This window comes from Littorina saxatilis, linkage group LG14, assembly GCF_037325665.1.
Source record: "Littorina saxatilis isolate snail1 linkage group LG14, US_GU_Lsax_2.0, whole genome shotgun sequence".
NCBI classification, from domain to species: Eukaryota; Metazoa; Mollusca; class Gastropoda; order Littorinimorpha; family Littorinidae; genus Littorina; species Littorina saxatilis.
Genome location: NC_090258.1, coordinates 44,743,522 through 44,761,021, shown reverse-complemented (window position 1 = coordinate 44,761,021; position 17,500 = coordinate 44,743,522). Strand labels below are relative to the sequence as shown.

Sequence of the window (17,500 nt, the reverse complement as noted above, 5' to 3'; positions counted from 1 at the left end):
TGTTTGACGCTTTGTTGACGTCATCCACACAGAAGGCTCGGAACTGCAGCCTCTCGCGTAGGCAAAAATCACATAATCTTTGTTTTTGACGTCATCAACAGAGAAACCCCGGGACTGCAGTGTGACGCGTAATTTCGCCAAGCTGCGTGACGCGGATGGTTGCGTCAGTGCTGGCGACCAGGACGTGGGCTTCTGTTACGGCGGCTGTGGCGACGTGCCGGGCAAGTGTTGCAGGCCCGACACCACGGCCACGCCACAGAGATCGGCCAACCTCACGTACACCTGTCCTGACGGGTCCACCAGGACCAAACAGGTAGGTTATCTTCTACAGTGGAACCCCCTCTTAACATACTGTTTTCTCACATTTTCTGTTCATAATCTCTGCAAATTTACACTCATGTTAAACCTCACTCCCTTTTAAGACCTGTCTGTGTGTCTGTGTGTGTGTCTGTGTGTGTGTCTGTGTGTGTGTCTGTGTGTGTGTGTGTCTGTGTGTGTGTGTGTGTGTGTCTGTGTGTGTGTGTGTCTGTGTGTGTGTGTGTGTGTATGTGTGTGTGTGTGTTTGACTGTGCGCGCGTGTGTGTGTGTGTGTGTGTAGGTGTACCTCACCCATAGGTTTACTGGTTATGTTGATTCGTGTATTTTCAGGAGCAAGTGATCACGGCGTGCAGCTGTGTGGCTGAGCCCCAGCACTAGTGTCAAGAGAAACAATGTATTTTACCTGTCACTGTTACGTATGTCAAGGGAAACAAGTGTATTTAACTGTCACTGTTTCGTATGTCAAGGGAAACCAGTGTATTTTAACGGCCGTTTAACGAATAGCTGAAAACATTGTTTATATACAACCTGATTTGTGTAAACACCTCCATGGACACTTACAAAATGGTGATTTGTTATATGTCCAAACAAAACTGCTGTTTTATGTTGAAATTGAATTTGAATCATGGAAAATGGTAAACATTAAATATTGTAATGAAAATGTTGGTGTGCTTACATGAGTTTGTGTGTGTGTGTGTGTGTGTGTGTGTGTGTGTGTGTGTGTGTGTGTGTGTGTGTGTGCGTGCGTGCCTGTGTGCGTGCCTGTGTGCGTGCCTGTGTGTGTTTGCGTGTGTGTATGTGAGTTTTGTTTGTTTGTTTGTATGTCTGTTTTGTTGTTGTAATTTCTTGTGTCGACAACCCAGGTGTGTGTGTGTGTCTGTGTGTGTGTGTGTGTGTGTCTGTGTGTGTGTGTGTGTGTGTGTGTGTGTGTGTTGAGTGTGTTTGTACAAACACATACATACATAGCCTACATACATACATACATTCATACATACATACAGATCTGTACATGCATACATACATACATATCAGCATAGTTTATCAGGATTTAAAGATAAACAGTATATGTATAACACAATGTTTATCTCCTGAAAATGGACACATATGTACACCTCATATCATTTGCCATAGTCTCAAGGGACAGATTGTGGCATTATCACTGCAGGCACGTGTGTATTCAAAGTTACAATGTATCTATTATATTTTAATAAGCACACACACACACTCGAGCGCACGCTCGCACGCACGCACGTACGCCCACCCCCCCCCCCCCCCTCTCCCTCTCTCTCTCTTTCTCTCTCTCTCTCTCTCTCTCTCTCTCTCTCTCTCTCGCTCTCTCTCTTTCTCTCACACACACGCCCACACACATAGTGACATACATGTGCACTCATACACACCCGCATACACGCCATATACATACATTCCCACCAATACATAACTAAGTACCAGAATACCTGGATGCAAATACATACATACATGCATATGAATACATACAGACCGAACTTAGATTCTTTCTTTCTTTCTTTATTTGGTGTTTAACGTCGTTTTCAACCATTCAAGGTTATATCGCGACGGCCGAACTTAGATCCGGCTATGATGGTTAGGTAGACCATAGTATTTAAGCTACTCCTCTCCTGGATAGAAACAGAGGAACCTATCGCAGCGCTGACACTCAGGAATCGTGCAAGCCATTTGGTAGTATAATGGGGGATTCCAATTAGCTTAAATCCCAGAACAACACGGTTATGGACAGTACCTAGACTACCAATGATTATCACGATCACCCTGCAGAAAAATCCGAGTTCATTATTTTATCTGTACACAGAGTGGCAGCTACGTTTCATGTTTACTGGCATAACACGTATCCATGAAACTGTCGAAAGGAACGCTCACTTCAACAATGAAAACTTCTCGGTTAACTGTGTCTGTGATGGCAATGTGATGGCAATGTGATGGCAATGTGATGACAATGTGATGGCAATGTGATGGCAATGTGATGGCAATGTGATGGCAATGTGATGACAATGTGATGGCAATGTGATGGCAATGTGATGGCAATGTGATGGCAATGTGATGACAATGTGATGGCAATGTGATGGCAATGTGATGGCAATGGGATGACAATGTGATGGCAATGTGATGGCAATGTGATGACAATGTGATGACAATGTCATGGCAATGTCATGGCAATGTGATGGCAATGTGATGGCAATGTGATGACAATGTGATGTCAATGTGATGGCGATGTGATGACAATGTGATGGCAATGTGATGGCAATGTGATGGCAATGTGATGGCAATGTGATGGCAATGTGATGACAATGTGATGGCAATGTGATGACAATGTGATGACAATGTGATGGAAATGTGATGACAATGTGATGGCAATGTGATGGCAATGTGATGGCAATGTGATGGCAAAGTGATGACAATGTGATGACAATGTGATGACAATGTGATGGCAATGTGATGACAATGTGATGACAATGTGATGACAATGTGATGGCAATGTGATGGCAATGTGATGACAATGTGATGGCAATGTGATGGCAATGTGATGGCAATGTGATGGCAATGTGATGACAATGTGATGGCAATGTGATGACAATGTGATGGCAATGTGATGGTAATGTGATGGCAATGTGATGGCAATGTGATGGCAATGTGATGACAATGTGATGGCAATGTGATGGCAATGTGATGGCAATGTCAGGTCTCTTTTCACTGCACGTGAAGGACTGCGCGTCGGAATCAAACATGTCTGGTGTAACCACACTGTCTTTTACCACAGAAATGTCACTCTGTTTTGAAATCTGGTCAAAAATCAGGTCGACAATTCTGTTATGTCTGGCTTGGTACAGCCGTTGGTACTTAGTGCACCCGTTCAGTGACGTCAGGCGAATCAAATTTCTGTTCACACGTACCTTTCTGTGTAGCCGCCATGTTGTTTACTGTCCTTCTCAATGGCGGGCTAAGGGTCCTGACTTTTCCCGTTTGTAGCGCAGCTCTGAGGGCTTCCTTGAGGTTGGCAGTGAGAGACATGGTAGCTGGAGGTGTTGCCCTACTGGACGCTGATTAATTTTATCGACGTCATCCACGACGGATGACGTGAGCAAGAGGCAAAACAAGACTGCTGACCTGAACAGACCAACCGGCCTTTCCGCCATCTTGCCGCACATGAATACATACATACACACATACATACATACATACGCCTACATACATACATACATACATACATACATACATAAGCCTACATACATACAGACCTGTGTGAGACAGACGTTTTCTTCCACATGAGATTATGTTGATTGTCTAACGAAGCCGTCAGGGTGAGTTAGACATCAGCTAATCGAGTGTGGAAGAAAATTCTGTCACACGACCAAGTCTGAATAGCATTTATGTCTCACAGCTTCAACAGAGGAGAGAACAAACACGTTTTGCGTACTCACGCTTGACAAGGCTAAACACAGGAGCAGCCATTGTGGAGAGATCTACTGAGACGAATTGACCGAACAACTGTGAATGACGTCTCGGTATGTGTGAATGACGTCACAGTATTCGTCACAGTCTGTATCTTTTAAAGCACCGCATTATTTATGACGTCTTTTTGTGTCTGCATGCGCGAAATGTTTGTTCTTTTCGGTTTGTTTGTCTTATCTGTTCACAACTCTGTCCTTCATAATTCAGACTGACAGGCCCCATGAGCAAGCCGATTTCCAATGGCAGCTAAACTCGCGTATGAAAACAGTACTGTCAGGTGGCATGTCGTTTGCAGCACTCTTGGTGTTGTCGATTTTTGGTAATCTTGAACTTTAGTGTGTTAAATTCATAGCTCAGAATCCAGTGGCATTCTTTACTTATTTTTGATACAAGTCCCTGTAATCCAGCCAAAGAACATTTGTCGTGAAATTAATTGACGGATTGAGCTCCAAACTTAAGCATAATTAATTAATTTGGTTGTTTGATCGACGAAAATCACGCAAGAATGGCTACGTTGTCAACCAAGGGACATCACCCGTTGCCTCCCCTGTCGCCGCTTAAGATAATTCCTTTGACGCATGTAAACGAAATGTATTCCGAGCATTCGTACAGTTCATTCCGTGACCCCAAAGGGGTCTAAAATGACTCGTTATGCTTACAAGGGCAGGTTCTGCAAATTTGGAGGCATAAATGCCTCTGAATTCTGAGCTATGAAATTAACACCCTAAAGTTCAAGATTACCCGAATTTTTGAAGAGAAGAAACGACAACAGCTGGAGAAATGAAAGCCATGTGTGCACTTTTGGGGGGACGATTGCGAGTTTGACTCCGTGCTTGCCATGCTCCAAAGCGTGTAACATACAATCTTGCACACGTTTGCTTTAGTAATGGCAAAGAAGGAAAGCGTGTGACATCAATGTTTAGCGTCTGAAATTGTTGAGCCCCTGTCTTGTAATGAAACAAAGCCTGGGCTGAGAAAGTCAACAATCATGGCGTCAGCTGGTGGTAACGATCCTCCCCCCCCCTTCCCCCACCCCCCCCCCCCTCCCCGTGCTGTGCGCCAATCACCGCCCCTTTTCTGCCCCTATAAAGGTTCGAACCAGCCACGGTTGGCCATAGAAGTCCGTGTGTGACCCAGCCACGGAAACCTGCCTACCCTTACCTGCTGTTTGTTTCTTTCTTCTTCACCGAGTACTGAGTGGCTGTCAACACGTCAGGTAATGAGCGTCCAATCTTTCTGTGTGTGTGTGTGTGTGTGTGTGTGTGTGTGTGTGTGTGTGTGTGTGTGTGTGTGTGTGCGTGTGTGTGTGCTTGTGCGTCCCTCGTCTTCCATGCCGCGTGTCCAGTTAAAAAGTTAAAGAATAATAAAGCCTGTGGAAATGATCAAATTATAAATGAGTTTTTGAAAGCTTCTAATGGGAAGTTGATTAAAGTATATACAAAGCTGTTTAATGTAATTCTTTGTTCTGGACACATGCCCGACGAATGGTCTGTTGGACTTTTACTCCCCATGTATAAGCAAAAGGGAGATGCTGAAGACCCAGCTAATTACAGAGGTATAACCCTGATGAGCTGCCTTGGAAAGTTATTTACCGGTGTTCTGAATAATAGGCAAACTAATTATTTTGATGGGTATTCAGTCATTGGTGAAGAACAAGCCGGTTTTCGAGCAGGTCATTCAACCCTCGACCACATTTTTACTTTACATGGTATTATTGATTACTTTCTATCAAAGAAAAAAAGGTTATATTGTCTTTTTATTGATTATGAAAAAGCATTTGATTGTGTGAAAAGAGATTTTCTATGAAAGAAGATGTTTGACGCTGGTATAAATGGGCGAATGCTAAATATTATTCAATATTTGTATAGTAAGGCCAAGTCATGTGTTTTGGTAGGTAACCAAAAGTCAGATTTCTTTCAATGTTTTACCGGTGTACATCAAGGGGAAAACTTGTCACCTGCATTGTTTGCTGTGTATTTAAATGATTTACAAGCTTATATGTTTGATAAAACTGAACACCTCCCTACTATTGAAAGAGAGGTTGCTATGTTGGACTTACAGCCGGATGATGCTGAGCTGATGTTTAAAATGTTTATTTTATTATATGCAGATGATACAACCATTTTAGCAAAATCCCCAGAAGCATTACAAGACTCGCTTAATGTGTTGTCCGAATACTGCGATCTGTGGAGTTTGCGGGTGAACGCCAAAAAAACGAAAATAGTTGTTTTTTCAAGAGGTAAAATACATAAATTGCCATTATTTAAATACAAAGATGAATTAGTTGAGGTCGTCTTTGGTTTTTAATATTTGGGTCTATTTTTTAATTATAATAATAAGTTTAATAAATCACAAAAGTTGTTACATGATAAGGCCTCTCGAGCAATGTTTAGCTTGTTAAAGAAGTGTAGAAAATTGTCGTTGTCCATAGATATTGTTTGATAGAATAGTTGCACCGATTATGTTATATGGCTGTGAAGTATGGGGACCAAATTTGGTAAATTTAGCAACAAAATTGCAGCTACGTTTTTTTAAGATTATGTTGAAATTGAGAAAGTCGACCCCAACGTGTATGGTATTTGGCGAATTAGGCAAATTTCCACTAGATGTCCTCGTAAAAAATAGAATATTTAGTTTTTGGTTTAAATTGGTGGATTGTAATAATAGTAATACGTTTTCAAATGTATTGTACCGTTTTTTGCATCGCCTCTATGTAAATAACATATATGAAGCACCCTATTTAAAACATGTTGAAACAACTTTAAATGCTCTTGGTCTTAGTGGTTTTTGGCATGACCAGTTTAATTTACGATGTTCCGAAAAATGGTTTAAATTGAAAACGTTGCAATGCCTAAAAGATCAATATAATACAATCGTGGTTTTCAGAATTAAATGAAAAAGAAACTTGTTTGAATTATAGATTGTTTAAAGATACATTTATATTTGAAAATTATTTGAACATTTTACCCAATAACCTAGCACTCTCTTTTTTACGTTTTAGAACATTAAATCATAAATTGCCAATACAGAAAGGCCGAATGTTAAATATACCACATAACGAAAGAATATGTGTTAAATGCCAGTCTGGAGAACTCGGAGATGAATTTCAGTGTCATTTTTTTGAAAATGTGAGAAAAGGTTGTTACCATTGTATTTTCGTAGACATTCAAATGCAGTGAAATTTAAACAGTTATTTGAATTAACAAAGAAACGAAAGTTATTGCATTTAATATATTTTTTTAAGAGTATTTTGAAAGAGTTCTGATTATTTGATCACACACAAAAACATATACATTCCTGTAAAAAAAAAAAAGTATGATTACAATTATTTTGTTATAAATTAAGCTTGATTTATTTTCAGTTAATTAGAAGTGTTGTGTCTCATTATTACATATATCTTTTTTGTCGTGTTTATTTATTTTATTCATGTAACCCTAGGGGTTTTTTGAAATAAATATTGACTTGACTTGACTTGTGTCTAGCTTAATCATATACGATACCGATGCATGCACTGTCTAGCGGTGACCTTACAAGAAGTTTTCTTCTGCTGATATGCCGACATCACCTAGGCAAACTTCGTTCTCGAAAAAAAAAAATTCTGGGAGATATGCAGGAGTGACGACATAATGTTTACGTGACGACATTATTCTCATTATGACGTCTCCTCGTACTTGTTTCGCTTTAGACATAAAAGGTTTTACTTTGGCAGAGAGCGCCAGGATGAGACGTCTTGGTTTGTGTCATCGGTGTCGTTTGTCTTTAACTTATATATATAAATAAAGTAAAAATAAAAACGCTTTGCAGTTTATTGGGGGTTGTACGAAAAGCTTGGGTATTGCAGAGAATCGTCACAACAAAAATTGTTTTAAAATATGCAGAAATGTCCAAGATCGACACAAGATGGCCGCCAAAAACTGTTCATAAGAAAGTTGTAAAGGTTTTATTTACGTGTCCACTCATAACTACTGATAATTATATTCATTAGGTAAAAAATACAACAAGAACAGATCTGGACTGTAGTCGTATGTGAGGTGTGTATTGGATGGAATACCCGAAGACAAATGGTGGAAGTTAATGGAGAGAAACCCGATAAGATGTATAAGGTGAATTACATTTTTTCGGTCATGAAGTCTATTAGTCTGATAAAGATGTAGGAGACGCATGGGCTTAATTCTATGGTCTTAAGCCTCAAATTGATTCGCGAAGTGGACTTGGCGAAGCTGGCTTCACGAAGCTTTGACATTGAGTTCGACTTTGGGCTCAGTTAAAGACGGCTTTAAAGAATACACGATTCTCTAAGCCCCCCCCCCCCCCCCACCCTCCCCTCCCCGCGGATTTTGTTAGTTTTTGTATAATTTTATTAGAGATAAGCTAGTGTCAAAAGCAGAAAACGTGTTATTCGGTGTCGCTTGTGTATCAACATTTTTAATTTACCACCAGGGGAATAACATAAAACTCAGTTATTCACTTCGCCAGCGATTTTTCCAGAGAATAATCGGCCCTGAACGTGACTGTGAATGTTCTTTTTCTGATTTTCTCACGAATGTTTCCATGTTTGCCAATAACAGATGTTTCACAACGGTTTTGTGAATAATCTGCGGATTGTAACACATGAATACACCGCTCTTTGAAGTCTTTGAAGTGGAAGTTATGACTTTATTAAACAAATGTTCGATATGACACCAACAAAAAACGTGGTTGGGGTAGGGGGGGTGGGGGGCAGAGAAAAACACAAAAAGGAAGAAAAACCACAACAACAATATCAACAATCAAATACGAACATGGAAGCAAAAACAATACAAATGTGAGGAATTTGTTCGAAACATTATATGAAGAGAAATCTGAAGGTATGGACTTGGTCACAGGCAGCTTCTGAACATTCTGAATTTATTTTTTGGTTGATTTAGAAGGAACAAACTCACTGTCCTTCCTTTTGTTTTTGGCAACTCGATAAATCTCAAAGACAAACAAGTCGCGTGAAGCGATATAAAAACATTCAGTCAAGCTGTCAAATAAAGAACAAATAAACACCCAAAAAAGTCATCGCGACTATATTTAAGATAGTCTCGAATTATCACACCCTAAAACCGAGACGGGTTACGTTCGTCTCCGGGTAGCCTGCAAACGAAGTACTTACTTTAAACCTATTTTCTGTCATTCTGAGCACATTTTTAGAGTAAACATGACATATGTATATATATTTGAATTCAGGAGAAATTGAGGAATACGATGCAATCATTTTTAAATCTGTTAGTAAAAATTCGATTTTAATGACAACTTTAATGAGCAAACTAATTACCTAGTTTTTAAGCCTCCAAGCTGAAATGCAATACCATAGTCCAGACTTCGTCGAAGATTGCTTCACCAAAATGTCAACCAATTTGGTTTGAAAAATGAGGGCGTGACAGTGCTGCCTCAACTTTCTCAAAAAGCCGGATATGACGTCATCAAGCAAGTACATTGATAAGAAAAAAATGAAAAAAGTGTGTAAGGATATTATACCCATGAACTCTCATGTGAATTTCATGAAGATCGGTCCAGTACTTTTCTCTGAATCGCTCTACACATACACACATACATACATACACACGCACATACACCACTACCCTCGTCTCAATTCCCCGTCTATGTTAAAACATTTAGTCAAAACTTGACTGTCAAGCTGTCGAACTCACAGAACTCACCAAGACCGCATACTCGTAGTTTCGTCAGTCCACCGCTCGTGGCAAAAGCAGTGAAATCGACAAGCAAGAATAGTGCGGTAATGGTCGCGCTGAATAGGATAACACGCTTTTCTGTATCTCTATTCTTTTTAGCGTACTGAATTTCTTTTTAATCCAAACATATCATATTTATATGTTTTTGGAATCAGGGACCGACAAGGAATAGATGAAATTGTTTCTAAATCGATTTCGGACAATTAATTTTTATCATATTTTTCATATTTTTAATTTTCAGAGCTTGTTTTTAATCCAAATATAACATATGTATATGTTTTTGGAATCAAAAAACAAGTCGCGTAAGGCGAAATTACTACATTTAGTCAAGCTGTGGAACTCACAGAAAGAAACTGAACGTAGTCCGCCGCTAGTGCAAAAGGCAGCGAAAGTGACGAGCCTGTTTGGCGCGGTAGCACAGCGTACGCTTTACCGTACCTCTCTTCGTTTTAACTTTCTGAGCGTGTTTTTAATCCAAACATATCATATATATATGTTTTTAGAATCAGGAACCGACAAGGAATAAGATGAAATTGTTTTTAAATCGATTTCGGAAAGTTAATTTTGATGATAATTTTTATATTTTTAATTTTCAGAGCTTGTTTTTAATCCAAATATAACATATTTATATGTTTTTAGAATCAGAACATGATAAAAATAAGATGAACGTAAATTTCGATCGTTTTAAAGAATTTTTTTTTTTTACAATTTTCAGATTTTTAATGACCAAAGTCATTAATGAATTTTTAAACCACCAAGCTGAAATGCAATACTGAAGTCCGGCCTTCGTCGAAGATTGCTTGGCCAAAATTTCAATCAATTTGATTGAAAAATGAGGGTGTGACAGTGCCACCTCAACTTTTACAAAAAGCCGGATATGACGTCATCAAAGACATTTATCGAAAAAAAGAAATCCGGGGATATCATTCCCAGGAACTCTCATGTCAAATTTCATAAAGATCGGTCCAGCAGTTTAGTCTGAATCGTTGTACACACACACACACACGCACACACACACACACACACACACAGACACAGACACAGACACACACACACACACACACACACACACACACACACACACACACACACACACACACACACACACACACACACACACACACACATACACCACACCCTCGTCTCGATTCCCCCCGACGTTAAAACATTTAGTCAAAACTTGACTAAATGTAATGACGAAGAATAAGATGAAATTGATTTTGGATCGTTTAGAAAAAAAATGTTTTTAATGACAAGTTTCCGATTTTTAATGACCAAATTCATTAATTATTTTTTAGGCCACCAAGCTGAAATGCAATACCAAAGTCCGGCCTTCGTCGAAGATTGCTTTGCCAAAATTTCAATCAATTTGATTGAAAAATGAGGGTGTGACAATGCCGCCTCAACTTTTACAAAAAGCCGGATATGACGTCATCAAAGACATTTATCGAAAAAATAAAAAAAAACTTCCGAGGATATCATTCCCAGGAACTCTCATGTCAAATTTCATAAAGATCGGTCCAGTAGTTTAGTCTGAATCGCTCTACACACAGACAGACAGACAGACACAGACAGACACAGACACAGACACACACACACACACACACACACACACACACAAACACACACACACACACACACACACACACACACACACACACACACACACATAAACCACGACCCTCGTCTCGATTCCCCCTCTATGTTAAAACATTTAGTCAAAACTTGACTAAATGTAAAAAGGACGAACAGAGAGTGTGTGTGGTGTGTTTGTGTGTGTGTGTGTGGTGTGTTTGTGTGTGTGTGTGTGGTGTGTGTGGTGTGTGTGTGGTGTGTGTGTGTGTGTGTGTGTGGTGTGTTTGTGTGTGTGTGTGGTGTGTTTGTGTGTGTGTGTGTGGTGTGTTTGTGTGTGGTGTGTTTGTGTGTGTGTGTGTGGTGTGTTTGTGTGTGTGTGTGTGGTGTGTTTGTGTGTGTGTGTGTGGTGTGTTTGTGTGTGTGTGTGTGGTGTGTTTGTGTGTGTGTGTGTGGTGTGTTTGTGTGTGGTGTGTTTGTGTGTGTGTGTGGTGTGTTTGTGTGTGTGTGTGTGGTGTGTTTGTGTGTGTGTGTGGTGTGTTTGTGGTGTGTGTGTGGTGTGTTTGTGTGTGTGGTGTGTGTGTGTGTGTGTGTGTGGTGTGTTTGTGGATGCTAGCCGTGAAATAAAATAAGTTGTGCGGAATTGTTTAGTGTTTGTTAGACAATCACACCTCTCTCTACATTCTTCAGATGCTGTGCATGCTTTCTTCCACTACTTGATTGTACAGTTTCTATCTTGTCTTGTTGCATTCAGCAGAAACAACTACTATAATTCTAATTTTTCTTCCATACTGTTTCGTGCAGTGACGACAGAGGTCACGTGATCCAGTCACCATGGTTTCCATGACGGAGACGGCGCTGTGGGCAGCGTTGTTTCTCCTCACTGCACACACGGCCTGTAAGTTGCCACCATTTTATCACAATTTAGTTGTGTATACATGTAAAAACAAGAGGCGAAGCCTTCAAGGCTCACGTAAGAAATCGACAAACAGTAACACAAACTCAATCACTCCGTCACACATACACACACACACACACACACACACACCCATACACAGTATTCAGTAAGCATCTAGGTGAAACTGTGCAAGAAAGCGAGACACTAGATCTGCCAACTAGTCTCGGCCCGCTCACAATAACAATGACCGAGACTTTCAGTAATTCCTTCGCGTGACGTCTAACCCTCTTACGTCATAATGTGACGTCTTCAAATGTTAAAGTTTCTATCACACACGTCAAACACTTTTGACCGAGACGTAATCTTCTTCCATAGACTCGGAAATGTTAAAGTTTCTATCACACACACACGCACGCACGCACGCACGCACGCACGCACGCACGCACGCACGCACAGACAGACAAAAGTTAGCATCGCATAGGCTACACTTACGTGAGCCAAAAATTGTTGGCCTGAAATACTTTTGAAAACAAAATGAGAAAGACAAATAAACCGAGACACAGCCGGCGTCCGTTGGATCGATTGTAGTGTATCATTGTGTCAAAAATCATTCACAACAGCTGCTAACTTTCCTCTGGGCGGAAGCGACCCGAATTTCCCAGCGATGGGACAATAAAGTTATGAAAATGAAATGAAAACGTTGAAATTGTCAATAATTTTTTTCATTGTAATATTTAGATTTTCCCGCTTACTGGTACAAAAGTTACCCTATTTTATCACAGCGTCAGCTTCATATTAGCACAGTGCAACGGTTGATGTGAAGAAGAATTGCATTGACCCCGAGTGCAAACAAAGTCAAAACTTTCAAATTTTTCAGCAACTATGTTAAAACCTAAGAGAAAAAAGAAAACGAGGAGTTGACAGAATTTGGTTGGTCACGCTGTGTGATTTTAACAACAGGGGCAGAGGGGGCTGGGGTGGGGGAGGGGGGGTGAGACGACCCGTAGTTATTGAAACTACCATTAAAGACATGCGAGATATTCACATATGCTGTGAACTGAGCCGGAAGCCAAGGATAAGGAAATCTTCCTCAAATCAACTTCACTGAAACGAGAATTTTCCCTCGGCCTATTTTCAGCAAAGTGCGCTACGTTGACAAGACGTGATGCGGAGCTGTGTATCAGCAAAGTGCGCTACGTTGACAAGACGTGATGCGTAGCTGTGTATCAGCAAAGTGCGCTACGTTGACAAGACGTGATGTGGAGCTGTGTATCAGCAAAGTGCGCTACGTTGACAAGACGTGATGCGGAGCTGTGTATCATCAAAGTGCGCTACGTTGACAAGACGTGATGCGTAGCTGTGTATCATCAAAGTGCGCTACGTTGACAAGACGTGATGCGGAGCTGTGTATCATCAAAGTGCGCTACGTTGACAAGACGTGATGCGGAGCTGTGTATCAGCAAAGTGCGCTACGTTGACAAGACGTGATGCGGAGCTGTGTATCAGCAAAGTGCGCTACGTTGACAAGACGTGATGCGGAGCTGTGTATCAGCAAAGTGCGCTACGTTGACAAGACGTGATGCGGAGCTGTGTATCAGCAAAGTGCGCTACGTTGACAAGACGTGATGCGTAGCTGTGTATCATCAAAGTGCGCTACGTTGACAAGACGTGATGCGGAGCTGTGTATCATCAAAGTGCGCTACGTTGACAAGACGTGATGCGGAGCTGTGTATCAGCAAAGTGCGCTACGTTGACAAGACGTGATGCGGAGCTGTGTATCAGCAAAGTGCGCTACGTTGACAAGACGTGATGCGGAGCTGTGTATCAGCAAAGTGCGCTACGTTGACAAGACGCGATGTGGAGCCGGAGCTGTGTATCAGCAAAGTGCGCTACGTTGACAAGACGTGATGCGGAGCTGTGTATCAGCAAAGTGCGCTACGTTGACAAGACGTGATGCGGAGCTGTGTATCAGCAAAGTGCGCTACGTTGACAAGACGCGATGTGGAGCCGGAGCTGTGTATCAGCAAAGTGCGCTACGTTGACAAGACGTGATGCGGAGCTGTGTATCAGCAAAGTGCGCTACGTTGACAAGACGTGATGCGTAGCTGTGTATCAGCAAAGTGCGCTACGTTGACAAGACGTGATGCGGAGCTGTGTATCAGCAAAGTGCGCTACGTTGACAAGACGTGATGCGTAGCTGTGTATCAGCAAAGTGCGCTACGTTGACAAGACGTGATGCGGAGCTGTGTATCAGCAAAGTGCGCTACGTTGACAAGACGTGATGCGGAGCTGTGTATCAGCAAAGTGCGCTACGTTGACAAGACGTGATGCGGAGCCGTGTATTGTCAGCCGCTCATTCGTTTCGTAATGTGCACCACCCTTCAATGTCAAACTTTCTGATTTTCACATAACTTGGCAAGGTCTGATTTTCACATAACTTGGCAAGGTCTGATTTTCACATAACTTGGCAAGGTCTGATTTTCACATAACTTGGCAAGGTCTGATTTTCACATAACTTGGCAAGGTCTGATTGTCACATAACTTGGCAAGGTCTGATTGTCACATAACTTGGCAAGGTCAAGGTCTGATTTTCACATAACTTGGCAAGGTCAAGGTCTGATTTTCACATAACTTGGCAAGGTCAAGGTCTGATGATTTATCAGCAAAAAGCTGGCCCTAAAAAATTGATATCTCTTACTGATGATGTCTTTGACTTGTTGTTGTTGTTGTTGTTGTTGTTGTTGTTGTTGTTGTTGTTGTTGTTGTTGTTTTTGTTGTTGTTGTTAGCCTTTTGGCCTTTTTGTTATATTTAGTCAAGTTTTGACTAAATATTTTAACATCGAGGGGGAATCGAAACGAGGGTCGTGGTGTATGTGCGTGTGTGTGTGTGTCTGTGTGTCTGTGTGTGTGTGTGTGTGTGTAGAGCGATTCAGACTAAACTACTGGACCGATCTTTATGAAATTTGACATGAGAGTTCCTGGGTATGAAATCCTCGAACGTTTTTTTCATTTTTTTGATAAATGTCTTTGATGACGTCATATCCGGCTTTTCGTGAAAGTTGAGGCGGCACTGTCACGCCCTCATTTTTCAACCAAATTGGTTGAAATTTTGGTCAAGTAATCTTCGACGAAGCCCGGACTTCGGTATTGCATTTCAGCTTGGTGGCTTAAAAATTAATTAATGACTTTGGTCATTAAAAATCGGAAAATTGTAAAAAAAAAATAAAAATTTATAAAACGATCCAAGTTTACGTTTATCTTATTTTCCATCATTTGCTGATTCCAAAAACATATAAATATGTTATATTCGGATTAAAAACAAGCTCTGAAAATTAAATATATAAAAATTATTATCAAAATTAAATTGTCCAAATCAATTTAAAAACACTTTCATCTTATTCCTTGTCGGTTCCTGATTCCAAAAACATATAGATATGATATGTTTGGATTAAAAACACGTTCAGAAAGTTAAAACAAAGAGAGGTACAGAAAAGTGTGCTATCCTTCTTAGCGCAACTACTACCCCGCTCTTCTTGTCAATTTCACTGCCTTTGCCATGAGCGGTGGAATGACGATGCTACGAGTATACGGTCTTGCTGAAAAATGGCATTGCGTTCAGTTTCATTCTGTGAGTTCGACAGCTACTTGACTAAATATTGTATTTTCGCCTTACGCGACTTGTTTATTGTATCGTAGACACAAGGAGTGTATGGATACTGTACGATTGTTTCCACACCAGGACAAAAACCAATGGCTTTTCTGCCATATGGCGGATTGAATTATTGTGCTTGTTCTTCTTCTTCTAAAATCGTGCTCAACTACGATCACACGTGGTTCTGCATGGGAATACCTTGACCGTTACCTGTTAACGTGCTGTGTTGCAGACGGCCAAAACAACACGACCTACGACTACGACACCAACGAGTTCAACAACGGCTCGTGTTCCTTCAAGAAGCTGAACTGCGCCACCGGGTCACTGTGTGTCCAGAATCCAGGCCACACCAGGTTCAAGTGTTTCTGTCCGGACGGCTACGCGGGGGATGGATACCTCGAGGAGTTCAAGACTGGAGCCACGGGCTGTGAGCTGGTCGGCGGTAAGGGTTCTCTGATAGTGTGGCTAGACTAGTGTGACTAGGCTAGTGTGACTAGACTAGTGTGGTTAGACTAATGTGACTAGACTAGTGTGGCTAGACTAATGTGACTAGATTAGTGTGACTAGACTAGTGAGGCTAGACTAGTGTGACTAGGCTAGCGAGGCTAGACTAGTGAGGCTAGACTAGTGTGACGAGACTGGTGTGACTAGACTAGTGTGACTAGACTAGTGTGACGAGACTACTGTGACTAGACTAGTAAGGCTAGACTAGTGTGGCTAGGCTAGTGTGACGAGACTAGTGTGACTAGACTGGTGTGACGAGACTAGTGTGACTAGACTAGTAAGGCTAGACTAGAGTGGATAGACTAGTGTGACGAGACTGGTGTGACTAGACTAGTGTGACGAGACTAGTGTGACTAGACTAGTGAGGCTAGACTAGTGTGGCTAGGCTAGTGTGACGAGACTAGTGTGACTAGACTGGTGTGACGAGACTAGTGTGACTAGACTAGTGAGGCTAGGCTAGTGTGGCTAGATTAGTGTGACGAGACTAGTGTAACTAGACTGGTGTGACGAGACTAGATTGACAAGACTGGTCCTGTCATCAATAATATCTCGCAAAGCAATAAGGCTTATCTGCGGATAGTGAGACCTAGACTAGTGTGATCAGACTGGTGTGACTAGACTAGTGTTACTAGACTGGTGTGACTAGACTAGTGTGATCAGACTGGTGTGACTAGACTAGTGTGATCAGACTGGTGTGACTAGACTAGTGTGATCAGACTGGTGTGACTAGACTAGTGTGATCAGACTGGTGTGACTAGACTAGTGTGATCAGACTGGTGTGACTAGACTAGTGTGATCAGACTGGTGTGACTAGACTAGTGTGATCAGACTGGTGTGACTAGACTAGTGTGATCAGACTGGTGTGACTAGACTAGTGTGATCAGACTGGTGTGACTAGACTAGTGTGATCAGACTGGTGTGACTAGACTAGACTCAAGACTTAGACTCAAGACTCAACATTTTACTCTCCATATAAGAACAAGGACAATTGCCATGCAGTGTCAGGCGATTACAGACATAAAATACATCCCATTTACTAAAAATGAAGAATTGCACTTAAAACCAACACGACTAGTGTGCCTAGACTGGTCCTGTCATCAACAACATTTCGCAAAGCAATAAGGATCCTCTGTCACAGCACGTATATATATCAAACAGATCTACATCTCTAGTGCAATGTTAACCGCGAATCTTAGCAGCATGTATCAATACCAATTATGTAGCTCTACATCTGCAAAGGCGCATGTTTCCAACGGTGGCAGGATGCGTAAACTAACTAGGCCTATATCGCTCAATTTCCAGTGTACTGTCTCTCATGCCAGTTGGACTGCTGTGTTTGAAACTGCGATATACATT

At 41.3% G+C, this 17,500-nt stretch overlaps 2 protein-coding genes across 2 annotated transcripts in view; both read left to right on the top strand.

The window, feature by feature from the left end:
- The window catches only part of LOC138947860 (mucin-19-like), a 129,523-nt gene extending 128,544 nt beyond the window's left edge, over positions 1-979 (top strand). The window contains exons 72-73 of the mRNA XM_070319420.1: positions 102-313; positions 649-979. Of these exons, the coding sequence (XP_070175521.1) occupies positions 102-313; positions 649-696 (260 nt within the window). The 3' untranslated portion in view covers positions 697-979. The remainder of the gene's footprint in view (positions 1-101; positions 314-648) is intronic.
- A 3,947-nt stretch (positions 980-4,926) lies between these two features.
- Positions 4,927-17,500, top strand: part of LOC138946620 (mucin-19-like) — a 148,160-nt gene continuing 135,586 nt past the window's right edge. Inside the window, exons 1-3 of the mRNA XM_070318064.1 lie at positions 4,927-5,017; positions 11,895-11,988; positions 15,873-16,082. Coding sequence (XP_070174165.1) covers positions 11,925-11,988; positions 15,873-16,082 — 274 coding nt within the window. The 5' untranslated portion in view covers positions 4,927-5,017; positions 11,895-11,924. The remainder of the gene's footprint in view (positions 5,018-11,894; positions 11,989-15,872; positions 16,083-17,500) is intronic.